The 18,028-nt window shown below is 40.9% G+C and overlaps 2 protein-coding genes across 2 annotated transcripts in view; one reads left to right on the forward strand and one right to left on the reverse strand.

Moving 5' to 3' along the window:
- The window catches only part of LOC121006072 (zinc finger protein 287-like), a 519,245-nt gene that overhangs the window by 141,874 nt on the left and 359,343 nt on the right, over positions 1-18,028 (forward strand). The window lies entirely within an intron of this gene.
- Positions 115-16,512, reverse strand: LOC121004223 (zinc finger protein 585A-like). Its single transcript, XM_040436391.1, has 3 exons — positions 16,425-16,512; positions 9,209-9,322; positions 115-3,695 (listed from the first exon to the last, which is right to left on the reverse strand). Exons 1-3 carry the CDS (start codon positions 16,510-16,512, stop codon positions 253-255), a joined length of 3,645 nt encoding a protein of 1,214 aa, XP_040292325.1. The 3' UTR covers positions 115-252.

Here is an 18,028-nt window from a genome sequence, read left to right on the forward strand (position 1 = left end):
AGAGTAATATCATACAGACAGAGTTGTAGAATGAAAGCGATGCAGAGCCATGCTGTATTGCTGGAAGTTCAGTTTATTTTAAAGAAATAAACACAACATACTTTAACACTCAAAGAGAAACAAGGCCTACAGTGAGTTCTCTTCTCTGCTATATTATTTCTCTGTTCTACTACAAAAAGTGACATGTGGTAAACTATTGCCAAAAATAACAAGAAACATACACTGAGGTTATATGCCTTATACATGCAGTAATCAAGTACATGCAAAAGGTTTCCCATCTACATGGACTTGCAGATGTGCAGTGTAACAGTCTTTCTGGGTGAAGCACATCCCGCACTCTAAACATATAAAAGGCTTCTCATCTATGTGAAGTTTTTGATGTGCAAGATATGTTGCTTTCTGTGTGAAGCATTTTCCACATTCCAAGCACTTAAAGGGCTTTACCTCTGCATGAATTAACTGATGTCTTACCAAATAAACTTTAGCGCTAAAACTTTTTCCACATTCGGTACAGCCATAAGGTTTCTCACCCGTGTGAATTCTCTGGTGTACGACACAACTTGCCTTTTGAGTGAAACATTTGCCACAGTGAGTACACACAAATGGTTTTTCACCTGTATGAACTCTCTGATGTGCCACAAAACTGGCCTTCTGAGTAAAGCACTTTCCGCAGTCGAGGCATTTGAAAGGTTTCTCATCCATGTGAATTCTTTGATGTGCATTATAACTAGCTTTCTGGGTAAAACACTTTCCGCATTCTGAACACTTAAAGGGTTTGACGTCGGTGTGAATCAGCTGGTGCCGCACCAGATATACCTTAGAACTAAACCGCTTGTTGCACTGACAGCACTCAAATGGTTTCTCTCCTGTGTGAATCCGCTGATGCACAATGCAACTAGCCTTTTGAGTAAAACATTTCCCACAGTGAGTGCACACAAAGGGTTTCTCTCCTGTGTGGATCCTCTGGTGTGCCACGTAGCCTGCTTTCTGTGTAAACCGCTTCCCACAATCTGGACACTCAAAAGGCTTCTGTCCTGTGTGGATAATCTGATGTCTGACCAGATAAATCTTGGATGTAAAACATTTGCCACATTCAATACAGAGAAAGGGCTTCTGGTCTGTGTGGATACGGCGGTGGACAATGAGGTTTGAGGCACTGGTGAAGCATTTCCCACACTGAGAACAAACAAATGGTTTCTCACCAGTGTGAGTTCTCTGATGCGATACATAGCTAGCTTTTTGCGTAAAACATTTTCCACACACAGAGCAAGCATAGGGCTTCTCCCCTGTGTGGATTCTTTGATGTATGATACGGTTTGCTGCATTGGTAAAACATTTGCCACAGTCTGAACAAGGAAAGGGTTTCTCACCCGTGTGTGTTCTCTGGTGCTCATCAAAGCTCTTTTTTAGTCGGAAACACTTTCCACAGGAAGAACATTCAAAGGGTTTCTCACCAGTATGGATCCTTTGATGCACCACACAACTTGCCTTCTGTGTAAAACACTTCCCACACTGAGTGCACACAAATGGTTTCTCCCCTGTGTGGATTCTTTCATGAGCGAGGTAGCTAGCTTTTTGAGAAAAGCACTTACCGCACTGAGCACATACAAATGGTTTCTCCCCTGTGTGGATTCTCTGGTGGGTAATATAACTAGCTTTTTGTGAAAAACATTTACCACAATCATTACACACAAAGGGCTTTTCCCCAGTGTGGATTCTCTGATGTGCAAGATAATTTGCTTTCTGGGCAAAACATTTGCCACAAACATCACACTTGAATGGTTTCTCATCTGTATGAATTCGCACATGTGACATGTAACCTGATTTCTGGGTAAATCGCTTGCCACACTCCATGCACTGAAACGGCTTTTCTCCTCTGTGGATTAGCTGATGCCGAACAAGATAGATTTTAGAACTAAAGCATTTTCCACACTCCAAGCACTGATAGGGTTTCTCGCCTGTGTGGATTCTCTGGTGCACAATGCAGCTTGCTTTCTGGGCAAAACACTTGCCACATTGGGAACAGACGAACGGTTTCTCACCTGTGTGAATTCTCTGGTGGACGATGCAACTTGCCTTTTGAGCAAAACATTTTCCACACTGCGAGCAGACAAATGGTTTCTCACCAGTATGGATCCGCTCATGTGCCAGATAGCTCGCTTTCTGCGTAAAACATTTTCCACATAGTGTGCACATAAATGGCTTTTCCCCCGTATGAATTCTCTGATGTGTGAGGTAACTGGCTTTCTGTGTGAAGCACTTACCACAGAGGGCGCACACAAATGGTTTTTCTCCACTGTGGACCCGCTGATGGGTGATATAACTTGCCTTCTGTGTAAAGCATTTGCCACAATCCATGCATTTAAAGGGTTTCTCTTCAGTATGGATTCTTTGATGGGCATTATAACTGGCTTTCTGAGTAAAACACTTCCCACAGTCAAAACATGCAAAGGGTTTTTCACCAGTGTGGATCATTCTGTGTCGGACTAAGTAGATTTTGGAGCTGAAACACTTCCCACAGTCACTACATTCAAATGGTTTTTCCCCTGTGTGAATTCGCTGGTGCACAATGCAACTTGCCTTCTGTGAAAAGCATTTACCACAGTGAGAACAGATAAAGGGTTTTTCCCCAGTGTGGATCCTACGATGTGCCAAATAACTTGCTTTTTGAGTAAAACATTTACCACACTGTGAACAGGCAAACGGCTTCTCCCCAGTGTGGATCATGCGGTGTCTCATCAAATATACCTTTGAGCTGAAACATTTTCCACACTCAAAACAAACAAAGGGTTTCTCTCCTGTGTGGATTCTCTGATGAACTATGCAGCTGGCTTTTTGAGTAAAACGTTTGCTGCAATGAAAGCACACAAATGGTTTCTCACCTGTGTGAATTCGTTGATGTGAAAGGTAACTAGCTTTCTGGGTAAAGCATTTGCCACAATGAGAACACATAAATGGTTTCTCCCCAGTATGGATCCTCTGATGCACTAAACGGTTTCCAGCACTGCTAAAGCACTTTCCACAGTCCGAGCATGGGAATGGCTTATCAATTTCATGTATTCTCATGTGTCTATTAAGGTGAAGGCTAGTAATGAAACACTTTCCACATTCAGAACATACATATGGTTTCTTGTCTGTGTGAGTTTTCCTATGCATGATGAATTCAGAGGCACTTACAAAGGATTTTCCACATTCGTCACAAGAAAAGTTGCTCTCACCTTGGTGGATTCTCTGATGCTTTATGAAACCTAACTTAGAAGTGAAGAGGTTTCCACACACAGGACATACAAATTGTTTCTGTTTTTTGTGCATTCCCTCATGTTCAAATAGTTCAGACTCATAAGTCAACATTTTACCAGCATCAAAACACGCAAACAAGTTTGCTTTACGAAAGAGTTTCTCGTGCTTAACAAAGTCTGCATTCATTATGGACAGGTTAAGAGGTTTATCGTCTTGGTTTCTTTGGGTGTAATGAGTTGTAGAATATTCAGTCCAGGAACTGTACTGATGTGAAGGAAGATGTAAAGAATGGAATCCATTTTGTTCTTCTGACTTTATTTGAACAGGAACAAGTGACGACTTGCTTCTTGTAATTCTGGGAGTATATTCTTGAGTGACAATGGAAGGTTCCCAATCCAATGGAGGAAAGGGTGGGGAATTTCTCTCAGGAATGGTGTCATTGATGGACTCACCAGCTGAAATGAAAGAGAGATACTGAACTCTAAATGGCGAGATTCATATATTGTGCCACATGTCAAATCTTAATATTTGCATCTATCTCAAAAGACTTGCAACAACTTCAAACCATTAGAATAAGAAGCCTAATCTTTAACCCCTTAAGGACCGGGCTCATTTTCACCTTAAGGACCAGGCCATTTTTTGGAAATCTGACCATTGTCACTTTAAGTGCTAATAACTTTAAAACGCTTTGACTTATCCAGGCCGTTCTGAGATTGTTTTTTCGTCACATATTGTACTTCATGACACTGGTAAAATGAAGTAAAAAAATTTTTTTTTTTTGCACAAAAAAATACCTAATTTACCAAAAATTTGGAAAAATTTGCAAATTTCAAAGTTTCAGTTTCTCTACTTCTGTAATACATAGTAATACCCCAAAAATTGTGATGACTTTACATTCCCCATATGTCTACTTCATGCTTGAATTGTTTTGGGAATGATATTTTATTTTTTGGGGATGTTATAAGGCTTAGAAGTTTAGAAGCAAATCTTGAAATTTTTCCGAAATTTACAAAAACTCAATTTTTAGGGACCAGTTCAGGTTTGAAGTCACTTTGCGAGGCTTACATAATAGAAACCACCCAAAAATGACCCCATCTAAGAAACTACACCCCTCAAGATATTCAAAACTGATTTTGCATACATTGTTAACCCTTTAGGTGTTACACAAGAGTTATTGGCAAATGGGGAGGAAATTTGAGAATTTCATTTTTTTGTCTAATTTTTCATTTTAACCCATTTTTTCCACTAACAAAGCAAGGGTTAACAGCCAAACGAGACTGTATCTTTATTGCCCTGACTCTGCCGTTTACAGAAACACCCAATATGTGGCCGTAAACTACTGTACGGCCACACAGCGGGGCGTAGAGTGAAAGGTGCGCCGTTTGGTTTTTGGAAGGCTTATTTTTATGGACTGGTTTATTTACACCATGTCCCATTTGAAGCCCCCTGATGCACCCCTAGAGTAGAAACTCCCTAAAAGTGACCCCATCTAAGAAACTACACCCCTCAAGGTATTCAAAACTGATTTTGCATACATTGTTAACCCTTTAGGTGTTGCACAAGAGTTATTGGCAAATGGGGAGGAAATTTGAGAATTTCATTTTTTTGTCTAATTTTTCATTTTAACCCATTTTTTCCACTAACAAAGCAAGGGTTAACAGCCAAACAAGACTGTATCTTTATTGCCCTGACTCTGCCGTTTACAGAAACACCCAATATGTGGCCGTAAACTACTGTACGGCCACACAGCGGGGCGTAGAGTGAAAGGTGTGCCGTTTGGTTTTTGGAAGGCTGATTTTTATGGACTGGTTTTTTACACCATGTCCCATTTGAAGCCCCCTGATGCACCCCTAGAGTAGAAACTCCCTAAAAGTGACCCCATCTAAGAAACTACACCCCTCAAGGTATTCAAAACTGATTTTACATACGTCTTTAACCCTTTAGGTGTTGCACAAGAGTTATTGGCAAATGGAGATGAAATTTGAGAATTTCATTTTTTTGCCTAATTTTCAATTTTAACCCATTTTTTCCACTAACAAAGCAAGGGTTAACAGCCAAACAAGACTGTATCTTTATTGCCCTGACTCTGCTGTTCACAGAAACACCCCATATGTGGCCGTAAACTACTGTACGGGCACACGGCAGGGTGTAGAGTGAAAGGTGCGCCGTTTGGTTTTTGGAGGGCTAATTTTGCTGGACTGTTTTTTTGACACCATGTCCCATTTGAAGCCTCCCTGATGCACCCCTGGAGTAGAAACTCCATAAAAGTGACCCCATCTAAGAAACTACACCCCTCAAGGTATTCAAAACTGATTTTACATACGTCTTTAACCCTTTAGGTGTTGCACAAGAGTTATTGGCAAATGGAGATGAAATTTGAGAATTTCTTTTTTTTGCCTAATTTTCAATTTTAACCCATTTTTTCCACTAACAAAGCAAGGGTTAACAGCCAAACAAGACTGTATCTTTATTGCCCTGACTCTGCCGTTTACAGAAACACCCCATACGTGGCTGTAAACTGCTGTATGGTAGAATAAAACAACACCCGTCAAGGTATTCATCTAGGGGTGTAATGAGAATTTTTAGCTTTGTTATGGGTTTTATTAGAATGCCAATTGAAATGTGGAGAAACGGGAAATTAGAATTTTTACCAGCATACAGTTTCAAGGGGGTGTTTTATAAAATGATCAAAGGGGGTTTAGTTAAAAGTCAACAGAGGTGTGGTAGATTCTAAAGCAATCTTTTATGCAAAGACCTGGCTTTGAGGGGCACGTCTCACAATGATGAATTGTGTCTTTCCTGATTCCATTTCTGGAGCATACCCGACACCTTTTTTGTGGCCTTCTCCGTGTCTCTGTGGGGGGAACTACCCCAGGGAAATGCTGTCCTCGTATTATTCTGCTCTCACTTCCTGTGGCCCTGCTCCCTTCCCTTTCCTGTTCCCCAAATAAAAAGTTCTTTATTACTTTTTCTTGAAAGTGCAGGAATTTTCCTCTGTTTCCTGCACTTCTGTAAATTACAAAAGCATTATAGAGGGCAATTTGCGTCAGGTTCAATGCCAATTTTTTATACCATGCCCGAGTTTTGCGGAGGGCACTGTATGGTTGCAGTACCTGGTCTGACAGATCCACCCCTCCCATAAACTTATTATAGTCCTGGATGCACACAGGTTTGGGGACTGATTCTGTGGATCCACGTACTGGAACAGGGGTTGATCTGTCGGCATGTATGGTAGTAAGTACAAAGACGTCACGCTTGTCTTTGTACTTAACAAGCATCATGTTATCATTGCAAACTGCCCTGCTTTCCCTCACTCTTATCCTTTGATCTATAAAATTTTTAGGCAGATGTTTTTGGTTTCGTCTGATAGTACCGCATGCAACAGTGTCTCTGGAAAACAGGCATTTCAGTAGTGGGACACTTGTGTAGAAGTTGTCAAGGTACAAGTTGTACCCTTGACCTAGCAGGGGGTGAATCAAGTCCCATACTATTTTTCCTGCTATTCCAAGGAGAGGTGGGCACTCTGGGGGTTCAATTTTTGAATCTTTTCCCTCGTAAACTCTAAATTTATGTGTATAGCCACTTTGGCTTTCACATAGTTTGTAGAGTTTGATGCCATATCTGGCCCGTTTGTTGGGCAGGTATTGGCGAAAATGCAGTCTGCCTTTGAAGTGCACAAGGGATTCATCAATGGACAGATGCTTTTGGGGGGTGTAGACTTGGGCAAACTTGACATTATAATGATCTATAATGGGCCGAATTTTGTATAAACGATCGTATCCAGGATCATTAGGGGGTGGAGAATCGGCATTATTGTTATAATGTAGAAATTTCAGGAGACTTTCGAATCGGGTCCTGGACATAATGGTGCGGTATAGTGGTGTGTGATGTAGAAGGTCATTACTCCAATATGACCGTAGTGATGGTTTTTTAATTATCCCCATATTAAGTATTAGACCCCAAAATTTTTTCATCTCCAAAGGGGTCGTGGGAGTCCACTGAAGGGGTCTTGCATAGTATGAGTTCGGGTGGGCGGCTAAAAATTGATTGGCATAAATATTAGTTTGCTCCACTATCATGTCTATCAATTCATCAGAAAAAAAAAGGTGGAAAAAATCAGCTTCCGTGAAACCTGCAGTGTTCACATGAATGCCTGTAGTGGCCGTAAAGTCCGGCAACTGAGGTACAAAGTTAGTAGCAGAAGTCCAGCTGGGGTCATTTGTAGAAGCTGATGCGCTGCTAACTCTACTGCGTCTGTGAGAGGGTTCGTCAACTGAGGAATCAGATGAAGAGCTATACACAAGAAAAGATTCTTCTTCTCCACTGTCAGCGTCAGACTCTGAGGCAAGTATTTCATAAGCCTCCTCAGCGCTGTACACCCGTTGAGACATTTTGTAAAATTTATATATATATATATATATATATATATATATATATATATATTCAGAAAAAAATGGAAAAATAAAATTGTGGAGCTTTATATCACTGGTAGAAGATAGAGGTTCGGAGGTATGGGGGGGTTTGAAACAGAGTATTTATAATCGGGGACAAGTACGGACGTCCCCAATATTTTTTTATTATTTTTTTATTATTTTTTTTATTATTATTATTATTTTTTTTTTTTTTTTTTTTTTATTTCAATAAACGTCTAACTTACCCTAAAACAAGAGCTCTAACCCTAATAACTCCCTAACTAACCCTAATGATTTGCCAAAAACAGGTATGGATGACAGGGACTGGGGTGCTGATGTACTGTCACTATTGGCAGACAGCACACAGGCACAGGGTCACAGGGGACTAATAAGTGGGGTGATGAAGGGAACAGGAGACAAATGAGGGGTGATGAGGATCACAGGGGACAGATGAGGGGCACTTTTGGTGTGTGTGTTTTATCACAGGTCTAACTGCACTGCCTCCAACTTCTCTGACTGAAATGACAGGATCGAAGGTGAGAGATAGCGTCCTGTACATAACTCATTGTGATTGGTCCTGACTGTGGACCAATCACAATGAATTATGTTCAGACAGCTATTTCTCGTCTCCGATCCTCTCATTTCAGCGACAGCCGGGTGCCAGAAGAGGAGGAGATGTGTGCGCGCATGCGCACACGCGTGAGATCGCTCTTTTGAACGAACGGGATCTGCGGCGGTGATCTGCGGCCGGGACCACTGCTGATCGGTCCCTGGCAGTCAAGGGGGAGATGTTTGGTCCCCGATACAGCACGGTAATATGCGCATCAGGTGCGCGATCTCGGCAGGGGAGCTTTTAAATGAACGCCGTGCATGTACGGCGTTCTGCGTTCTGGCACAGTTTTCCCCGCCGTACATGCACGGCGTTCTGCGCTAAGGGGTTAAAAACAACATTTTATGGTAGTAGGATTACTGAGCACCTACAAAAATGACAACATTAAATTGGAAGATACTGATTGTCCTTGCAGAGATCCAGTAGCTACGGAGTCTTTAAAACAATGTTCCCTGGAGAAAATGGTTATCCAAGAAAATTCTCTCATTAGTGCTAAGAAAAGGTGGCTAACCTTTTAAAAGGCTTTATAACATGACTGAGGTTATTAGCCAAAACCAGAGACACAGCTACAGACAAGCTGACCAGTGAGGGGTGTCGGTCAGGAACCTGCCAATGTGATAATGGGTTTCAGAATACCACTTTAAAGGATAAAAAAAAGTCTGTTTTTTTTTCCTCCAAAAAATAGAACCGCGCCTGTCCATGGGTTGTGTCTTGTATTGCAGCTCTGCTCCAATGGAGTCAGTGAGGCAGAGCTTCAATACTGCACAGAAGCTGTGGGCAAGAGTGGTGCTGTTTTTGTAGGCAAGTAGTCATGTTTTTCTAATCCTGGACAACTCCTAAGGACTTTTTTATTGTTGTTGCAAAAGTTTTAGATTTTTAGTTATAATGTTTATAGAATTTTTTTCTTTTACAGTAAATATTTTTTTTTCCTTAAATTATTACTCACTTGAACATGAATATTCTGGAAGCTCCTTCTCAACTGAGTCCTGCGTGCCCATCAAATATGGTTCCTCTCCTTGTTCAATAACAGATACAATAGGAGGCTTTGCGTGATCCAAACCTACAAAAAAAGTTCTCCAATGATTCTCAGGTTACATTTTCCTGCATTTATACTAACATACATTTCACTGGAGCTGTTAATGATTGGCAGACTTTCTATGTGGAGCTTCACAGAAGGCAAAAGGACGGTGAATAATCCTTTTGTAGTACACGGTTATGTAGTACTGTACGGAGAAATTACTTACTTCTCCATACTCTAGAACAGGGATGCCCAACCTGCAGCCCTCCAGCTATCGCAAAACTACAACTTCCATCATACTCGGACAGCCTACAGCTATCAGGGCATGCTGGGAGCTGTAGTTTTGCAACCGCTGGAGGGCCGCAGGTTGGGCAACCCTGCTCTAGAACCTCTCTTCAGGTTGGCTACTTACTGTTGCTGCTTTTCTTCCTAATATTTACCCTTCTTTACCATCTGCACTCTCAGGAGCTCACAATTAGGGATGAGTGAATTGACTTCGGTTGAAACATCTGAAGTCAATTCGCATGAAACCTCGTTCTAATACTGTATGGAGCAGGATCTCTGTACAGTATTAGAATGTATTGGCTCAGATGAGCAGAAGTTATTGCTTAGCGAAGTCTCGCGAGACTTGGCGCAATAACTTCATAAATTAGTTTGCACTGTAAAAACCATTTGGAACCAGTGGTACCTTGGAACCGAACCCGAGTTCGGGAAATGGTTTTTTACAGTACAAATTAATTTATGAAGTTATTACGCCAAGTCTCGCGAGACTTCGCGAAGCAATAACGTCGGCTCATCGGAGCCAATACAATCTAATAATGTATGGAGCTCCTGCTCCGTAGAGTATTAACCCCTTAGGGACTTAGGTACGTCCTAAGTTTAAATGTAGATTGCGGCGCGGCGGGGGTTAATTGTGACAGGATGCCCGCTGAAATCATTCAGCGGGCATCCTGTCACAACGTCGGGGGGGGGTCATGTGACCCCCCCGTATCGGCGATTGCCGCAAACCGCAGGTCGATTCAGACCTGCGGTTTGTGGCTTTTACCTGGTGCGGCGGCGGTGGTGCCATCGGGTCCCCATGCGGCTGTGGGAAGGACCCGATGGCATGGAAGGCAGCGCGATGTCTAAGGAAGGCATCGCACTGCCTTCCGTTGGAGAGCCTGTGAGATCCAGCCCTCTGGATCTCACAGGCCGGAAGCTGTATGAGTAATACACACAGTATTACTCATACAGCCAATGCATTCCAATGCATTAAAAGTTCAAGTCCCAAAGTGGGACAAAAAATAAAGTGAAAAAAAAGTTTTCCCCCCCAAAAATTAAAATTTCAAGTAAAAACAAACAAAAATGTCATTTTCCCCAAATAAAGTAAAAAAAAAATGGTAAAAAAATAGGGGAAAAAAAAAGTATACATATTAGGTATCGCCGCGTCCGTAAAAAAGCTGTTATTGTGTAAAACTTACATAAATAAAAAAAAAGTATACATATTTGGTATCGCCGCGTTTGTATCGACCGGCTCTATAAAAATATCACATGACCTAACCCCTCAGATGAACACCGTAAAAAATTTTGAATAAAAACTGTGCTAAATAAACCATTTTTTGTCACCTTACATCATAAAAAGTGTAATAGCAAGCGATCAAAAAAGTCACACGCACCCCAAAATAGTGCCAATAAAACAGTCATCTCATCCCGCAAAAATTATACCCTACCCAAGGTAATCGCCCAAAAACTGAAAAATTATGGCTCTCAGACTATGGAAACACTAAGGCCTCCTTCCTGCACACGACCGTATGGCTTTTTCAGTGTTTTGCGGTCCGTTTTCACGGATCCGTTGTTCCGTTTTTTGTTTCCATTTCTGTTCCGTTTTTCCGTATGGCATATACAGTATACAGTAATTACATAGATAAAATTGGGCTGGGCATAACATTTTCAATAGATGGTTCCGCAAAAAACGGAACGGAAACGGAAGACATACGGATGCATTTCCGTATGTGTTCCGTTTTTTTGTGGACCCATTGACTTGAATGGAGCCACGGAACTTGATTTGCGGGCAATAATAGGACATGTTCTATCTTTAAACGGAACGGAAAAACGGAAATACGGAAACGGAATGCATACGGAGTACATTCCGTATTTTTTTGCGGAACCATTGAAATGAATGGTTCCGTATACGGACCGTATACGGAACGCAAAAAACAGCCAGTAAACGGGGGGAAAAAAAACATGCAGGAGGCCTAAAACATGATTTTTTTTTGCTTCAAAAATAAAATCATTGTGTAAAACTTACATAAATAAAAAAAAAGTATACATATTAGGTATCGCCGCGTCCGTATCGACCGGCTCTATAAAAATATCACATGACCTAACCACTATGAACACCGTCAAAAATTTAAAATAAAAACTGTGCTAAATAAACCATTTTTTGTCACCTTACATCATAAAAAGTGTAATAGCAAGCGATCAAAAAGGCGTTTGCCCACCAAAAAAGTACCAATCTAACCGTCACCTCATCCCGCAAAAAATTAGCCCCTACCTGAGACAATCGCCCAAAAAATATAAAAAAATATAGCTCAGAATATGGAGACACTAAAACATCATTTTTTTTGTTTTAAAAAAGCTGTTATTGTGTAAAACTTACATAAATAAAAAAAAAGTATACATATTTGGTATCGCCGCGTTTGTATCGACCGGCTCTATAAAAATATCACATGACCTAACCCCTCAGATGAACACCGTAAAAAATTTTGAATAAAAACTGTGCTAAATAAACCATTTTTTGTCACCTTACATCATAAAAAGTGTAATAGCAAGCGATCAAAAAGTCATCTCATCCCGCAAAAATTATACCCTACCCAAGGTAATCGCCCAAAAACTGAAAAAATTATGGCTCTCAGACTATGGAAACACTAAAACATGATTTTTTTTGCTTCAAAAATAAAATCATTGTGTAAAACTTACATAAATAAAAAAAAAAAGTATACATATTAGGTATCACCGCGTCCGTATCGACCGGCTCTATAAAAATATCACATGACCTAACCCCTCAGATGAACACCGTCAAAAATTTAAAATAAAAACTGTGCTAAATAATCAATTTTTTGTCACCTTACATCACAAAAAGTGTAATAGCAAGCGATCAGAAATTCACACGCACCCCAAAATAGTGCCAATAAAACTGTCATCTCATCCCGCAAATATCATACCTTACCCAAGGTAATCGCCCAAAAACTGAAAAAATTATGGCTCTCAGACTATGGAAACACTAAAACATGATTTTTTTTGCTTCAAAAATGAAATCATTGTGTAAAACTTACATAAATAAAAAAAAGTATACATATTAGGTATCGCCGTATCCGTGACAACCTGGTCTATAAAAATATCACATGATCTAACCTGTCAGATGAATGTTGTAAATAACAAAAAATAGAAACGGTGCAAAAACAGCTATTTCTCGTTATCTTGCCTCACAAAAAGTGTAATATAGAGCAACCAAAAATCATATGTACCCTAAACTAGTACCAACAATACTGCCACTCTATCCCGTAGTTTCTAAAATGGGGCCACTTTTTGGGAGTTTCTACTCTAGGGGTGCATCAGGGGGGCTTCAAATGGGACATGGTGTCAAAAAAACCAGTCCAGCAAAATCTGCCTTCCAAAAACCGTATGGCATTCCTTTCCTCCTGCGCCCTGCCGTGTGCCCGTACAGAAGTTTACGACCACATATTGGTTGTTTCTGTAAACTACAGAATCAGGGCCATAAATATTGAGTTTGGTTTGGCTGTTAACCCTTGCTTTGTAAGTGGAAAAAAAATTATTACAATGGAAAATCTGCCAAAAAAGTGAAATTTTGAAATTGTATCTCTATTTTCCATTAATTCTTGTGGAACACCTAAAGGGTTAACGACGTTTGTAAAAATCAGTTTTGAATACCTTGAGGGGAGTAGTTTATAGAATGGGGTCATTTTTGGGTGGTTTCTATTATGTAAGCCAAGTAAAGTGACTTCAGACCTGAACTGGTCCCTAAAAATTGGGTTTTTGAAAATTTCTGAAAAATTTTAAGATTTGCTTCTAAACTTCTAACATCCCAAAAAAATAAAATATCATTCCCAAAATGATCCAAACATGAAGTAGACATATGGGGAATGTAAAGTAATAACTATTTTTGGAGGTATTACTATGTATTATAGAAGTAGAGAAATTGAAACTTGGAAATTTGCTATTTTTTACAAATTTTACCAGTGTCCTGAAGTACAATATGTGACGAAAAAACTCTCAGAATGGCCTGGATAAGTCAAAGCGTTTTAAAGTTATCAGCACTTAAAGTGATACTGGTCAGATTTGCAAAAAATGGCCAAGTCCGTAAGGTGAAATAGGGCCGAGTCCTTAAGGGGTTAAAGTTTTATGTGAATCGACTTTAGATGTTTCATCCAAAGTCGATTCGCTCATACCTACTCACAATCAATTAAGGGGACTTGAGATGTGTAAAAGTGAACCTGTTGATTCTATGCCAAAATTCCTTTATTGCAGTGCAGATACATATGCAGTGATACCTACAGTTCAGCCTGGATAATAGTAAAAAATCAGTCTCTTCAGATTATGCCTTTCCCAAGAGTGATATTGGCCTAGTTGTAGATGTGGAGGGTCTCTTACACATAGCTAGATGGAAGGTATGTAGTGTTCAAGACCATACTCCCTAGTTTTCAGCAGGATGTCACCAGTCCATTTAGACAAGCAAGTCTGGGAGCTGATGTGTTCTGGATCAGTCATTAGAGCTTTACATTTTCTGTAAGCATCTGTCAACAGTTTTGACCATGCTAAACTGCTGACATCACTAGGCAGGGCTGTGGAAAGCACTACAAACGTACCTTTTGTGGGGCTTTAGCATAGGGAGTAGTGAGAATATGAACTATTATTCAATCAGATTCTGCTTGTTAAGTGCACTCTGCATTAAGCTGCTTCATTACCCCTCCCCTTTGAGTGACAGTATGCAGTTTCCCACAAACAAAACAAAAAACACTTGGACAACCTTTTTAAGCAGCACAATCTTGAAGACCTTACTCCTGATGAAGAAAGCTCCACAAAAGGTATGCTTGTACTGTTCTTCCAGCTGCTGCCCAGTGCTGTCAACAGTTTAGTATAGTCAATAGTGCTGACAGATTACCTTAAACTGGAATGTAGTAGAATAATCTGAATACAATACATGATTGCCTTCGACATCTGTATATCTACCTAAAGTATGCCCTAATAGGTATCATCACAGAACACCACAGCAATTACAATGTCAGACAGAAGAGGTGGGTGTGACCCCCTACGTTTGGTAGAACTCTTTAGACCAATAGTGTGGTATCTACTTGGTTAAAAAGCCAATACCTGCTGCAATAGTGGAAGTGTCACTGTCAATTACCTGAATACAAAGCCAAAGGTCAGTATCATCTTGACAGAACCTACTATCAACCTTAGAAAAAAATAAGGGGTTGGGTCAGCACAACCTGCTGCAGGTGCAGATCACTATGGCGAAATACATATACAAACGGAAAATGCAAATGTGATCGCACACTACATCCAGCACTCTGCCCTCCATGCTGGATGAGACATTGGTTTATATTTTGGCCAAAGCATAGTAAGCCACTCACCGCGTCAAGGCTGTCCCATGAGTGGTCCCTAACTCTTGTTCCCACCTGTTCATGGGCCATGACAGCCACATAAAATCCAGGGAATGCAGGTCAGCATGCAAGCAAAGTACACTTTGCTTGTAACCCCGTCCGGTGCCATTACAGCTTTCATCGGATCCAGGGATGCAAGTACCAACATGCATGCTGAACCCACCATACACTTCTCCTGGAGCCAAATGGCTAATGGTAGGTTCTATACAAGCAGACTCAGTTTTATACTGACTTTAAAACCAGCCTCAAGGACAGATTAACTGGTCAGGTGTGCAATGACTCCAAGGAGATCGCCACGCCTCCAATATATACTACAAAGAAAAAAATAAGGGGTTGGGTCAGCACAACCTGCTGCAGGTGATCTGCACCTGCAGCAGGTTGTGCTGACCCAACCCCTTATTTTTTTCTTTGTAGTATATATTGGAGGCGTGGCGATCTCCTTGGAGTCATTGCACACCTGACCAGTTAATCTGTCCTTGAGGCTGGTTTTAAAGTCAGTATAAAACTGAGTCTGCTTGTATAGAACCTACCATTAGCCATTTGGCTCCAGGAGAAGTGTATGGTGGGTTCAGCATGCATGTTGGTACTTGCATCCCTGGATCCGATGAAAGCTGTAATGGCACCGGACGGGGTTACAAGCAAAGTGTACTTTGCTTGCATGCTGACCTGCATTCCCTGGATTTTATGTGGCTGTCATGGCCCATGAACAGGTGGGAACAAGAGTTAGGGACCACTCATGGGACAGCCTTGACGCGGTGAGTGGCTTACTATGCTTTGGCCAAAATATAAACCAATGTCTCATCCAGCATGGAGGGCAGAGTGCTGGATGTAGTGTGCGATCACATTTGCATTTTCCGTTTGTACTATCAACCTTAGGCTGACCATACTAAATGGCTGCATAATGTAGACAGACTGATTTCAATAGTCTGTTACGTTTGTGCTAACATTAGTTGGTTGAGGAGAATAGTCATGGTTAGGCTGGGACTACACAGCAATCTTGGCCGACCAAAGATGCTATGTAGCAGTGCATAACCACTCTACTTACAAGTTACCTCGATCGCAAAAAATCAGCAATGTTGGATTTTTGGGGTTGCAGTAACTTGCGAGCCACAATGAAACCCTATTCAGTTCAATGGCTGTACTGCTACACAGCAATCTCTGATCTTGCAACAGGTGTTGCGGCCAAGATCTTTGTGTAGCCTCAATATTTTTTATGAGCTTTGGGTGAAAAAGATGCAGAAAGCTAGAGGTTCCCCCACGATAACATCTCCCCTGTACACAAGATCAAATATTTATCACCTATCCTAGTGAATGCTTGTGATATTTGCTATGCAATTATTCAAATGTGCAAACCAAGACCAGAATTCCATGAATAGCATTTTTAGCAAGACTGCTGCTATCTGGGAATGAGGAACACGGAGGCAGATTTACTAAGTCTGTTAATCACATAAACTTCAAGGGATTTTCTGGGAATAACTAACTTTTAAGTGATGCCAGCAGACTGCCTCTGCTATTGAAAGCGTCATCCTTATCTGCTCCTCCCTTCAGTCCTGCACGCCACGTGTCCATGGTCCCTGGCTTGTTTACTTCCAGCTGGAATTTACTCACAGAAAACCCATTAAGACAGGGTGTCTAGACCAGCACCAGATTTATCACAGGGGCGCAGGCTGGATTAGATATGCGGTGCAGGGACGTACTTTTCTCTGACTCTATACCAACTATTGATATGTTTACTTTGAAATAGAAATTTATACCAGAATTGTAGTTTAATTTTTGGAGCAAAATGTGGTATTTTAGGCCATACCCTTTCCATAAAGCCCTACAGGGAAAACTCCTGGTTGGCTGATGCATAGCGGGCCGCTGGCACCCTCCTCAGTTACTTCTTGTTATTAATACTTTTTACCTGTAGATTGGATTGAGCAATCATTCTACAGTGTGTGGATGATTTTTTATGATTTTTATCTCATTCATCTTTCTGCTTCGATAGATGGTACAGATTTGAACTGCAGTGTGAATTTTAATTCCGCAGCATGTCAATTTATGCTGCAGATTTCTACCAGAACGTTACCTTGATGACTTGTGTATTAGGCTACTTTCACACTAGCATTTTTGCTGGATCCGGCAGGGTTCAGCAAAAATACTTTCGTTACTGAAAATACAACCATCTGCATCCGTTATGAATGGATACGGTTGTATTATCTGTAACATTGCCAAGACGGATCCGTCATGAACTCCATTGAAAGTCAATGGGGGACGGATCTGTTTTCTATTGTGTCAGCATGCTGCGGTTTGCTCTCCGGTATGAGAACAGAATGCACTTTGGAGCATTCCGTTCTGTTCAGTTACGTTTTGTCCCCATTGACAATGAATGGGGACAAAACGGAAGCGTTTTTTTCTGGTATTGAGACCCTATGACGGATCTCAATACCGGAAAATAGAAACGCTAGTGTGAAAGTAGTCTTAGACAGCTTACTGATTGCTTTGCCTACCACTGCATGTATACATTGGCCCCACTTACCAGCAATGTGGTCATGCGTAACGACTTGCTGACACCACTTACAAGTGTTTGCCCCCACCTACAACATGGGGCCACTTTTAGGTTTTCTTTTTCCACAGCAATCTTAAGTTTCTAATCAGCCCATGAGTGTATTACATAATATTACTATTGGTAGATTTAATTCTACATTATAAAATATCTTCCTTTGGGCTAAGACCCCAGTTCATTACTTGCCTTGATTCGGTTTTGTAGCCCCTACATGTACAAACTACTTGTGGTATCTGTATTTTAAAGGACATCTGTCAGAACATTTGTATCTATGAAACTGGCTGACCTGTTCTATGTGCGCTTGGCCGCTGAAGGCATCTGTGTTGGTCCCATGTGTTCATATGTGCCTTCATTACTGTGAAAAATTAAGTTTTAACCCCTTCAGGACCCTGCCATATTTCACCTTAAGGTGCATTTTTTGCAAATCGATGTGTCACTTTATGTGGTGATAACTTTAAAATGCTTTTATCCAGGCCATTCTGAGATTGCTTTCTCATCACATATTGTACTTCATGACAGTGGTAAAATTGAGTCAAAAAA

This window comes from Bufo bufo, chromosome 6 (genome assembly GCF_905171765.1).
Source record: "Bufo bufo chromosome 6, aBufBuf1.1, whole genome shotgun sequence".
In the NCBI taxonomy this organism is placed as follows: Eukaryota; Metazoa; Chordata; class Amphibia; order Anura; family Bufonidae; genus Bufo; species Bufo bufo.

Coding starts and splice junctions, on each gene's coding strand:
- LOC121004223 (XM_040436391.1), bottom strand. CDS start 16,512: ATGGACACGTGGCGTGCAGGACTGAAGGGAGGAGCAGATAAGGATGAC. Junction 9,323..16,424: donor TCTGCTGGCATCACTTAAAA/GTTAGTTATTCC, acceptor CTTTTTTTGTAG/GTTTGGATCACGCAAAGCCT. Junction 3,696..9,208: donor TCCAGAATATTCATGTTCAA/GTGAGTAATAAT, acceptor CTTTCATTTCAG/CTGGTGAGTCCATCAATGAC.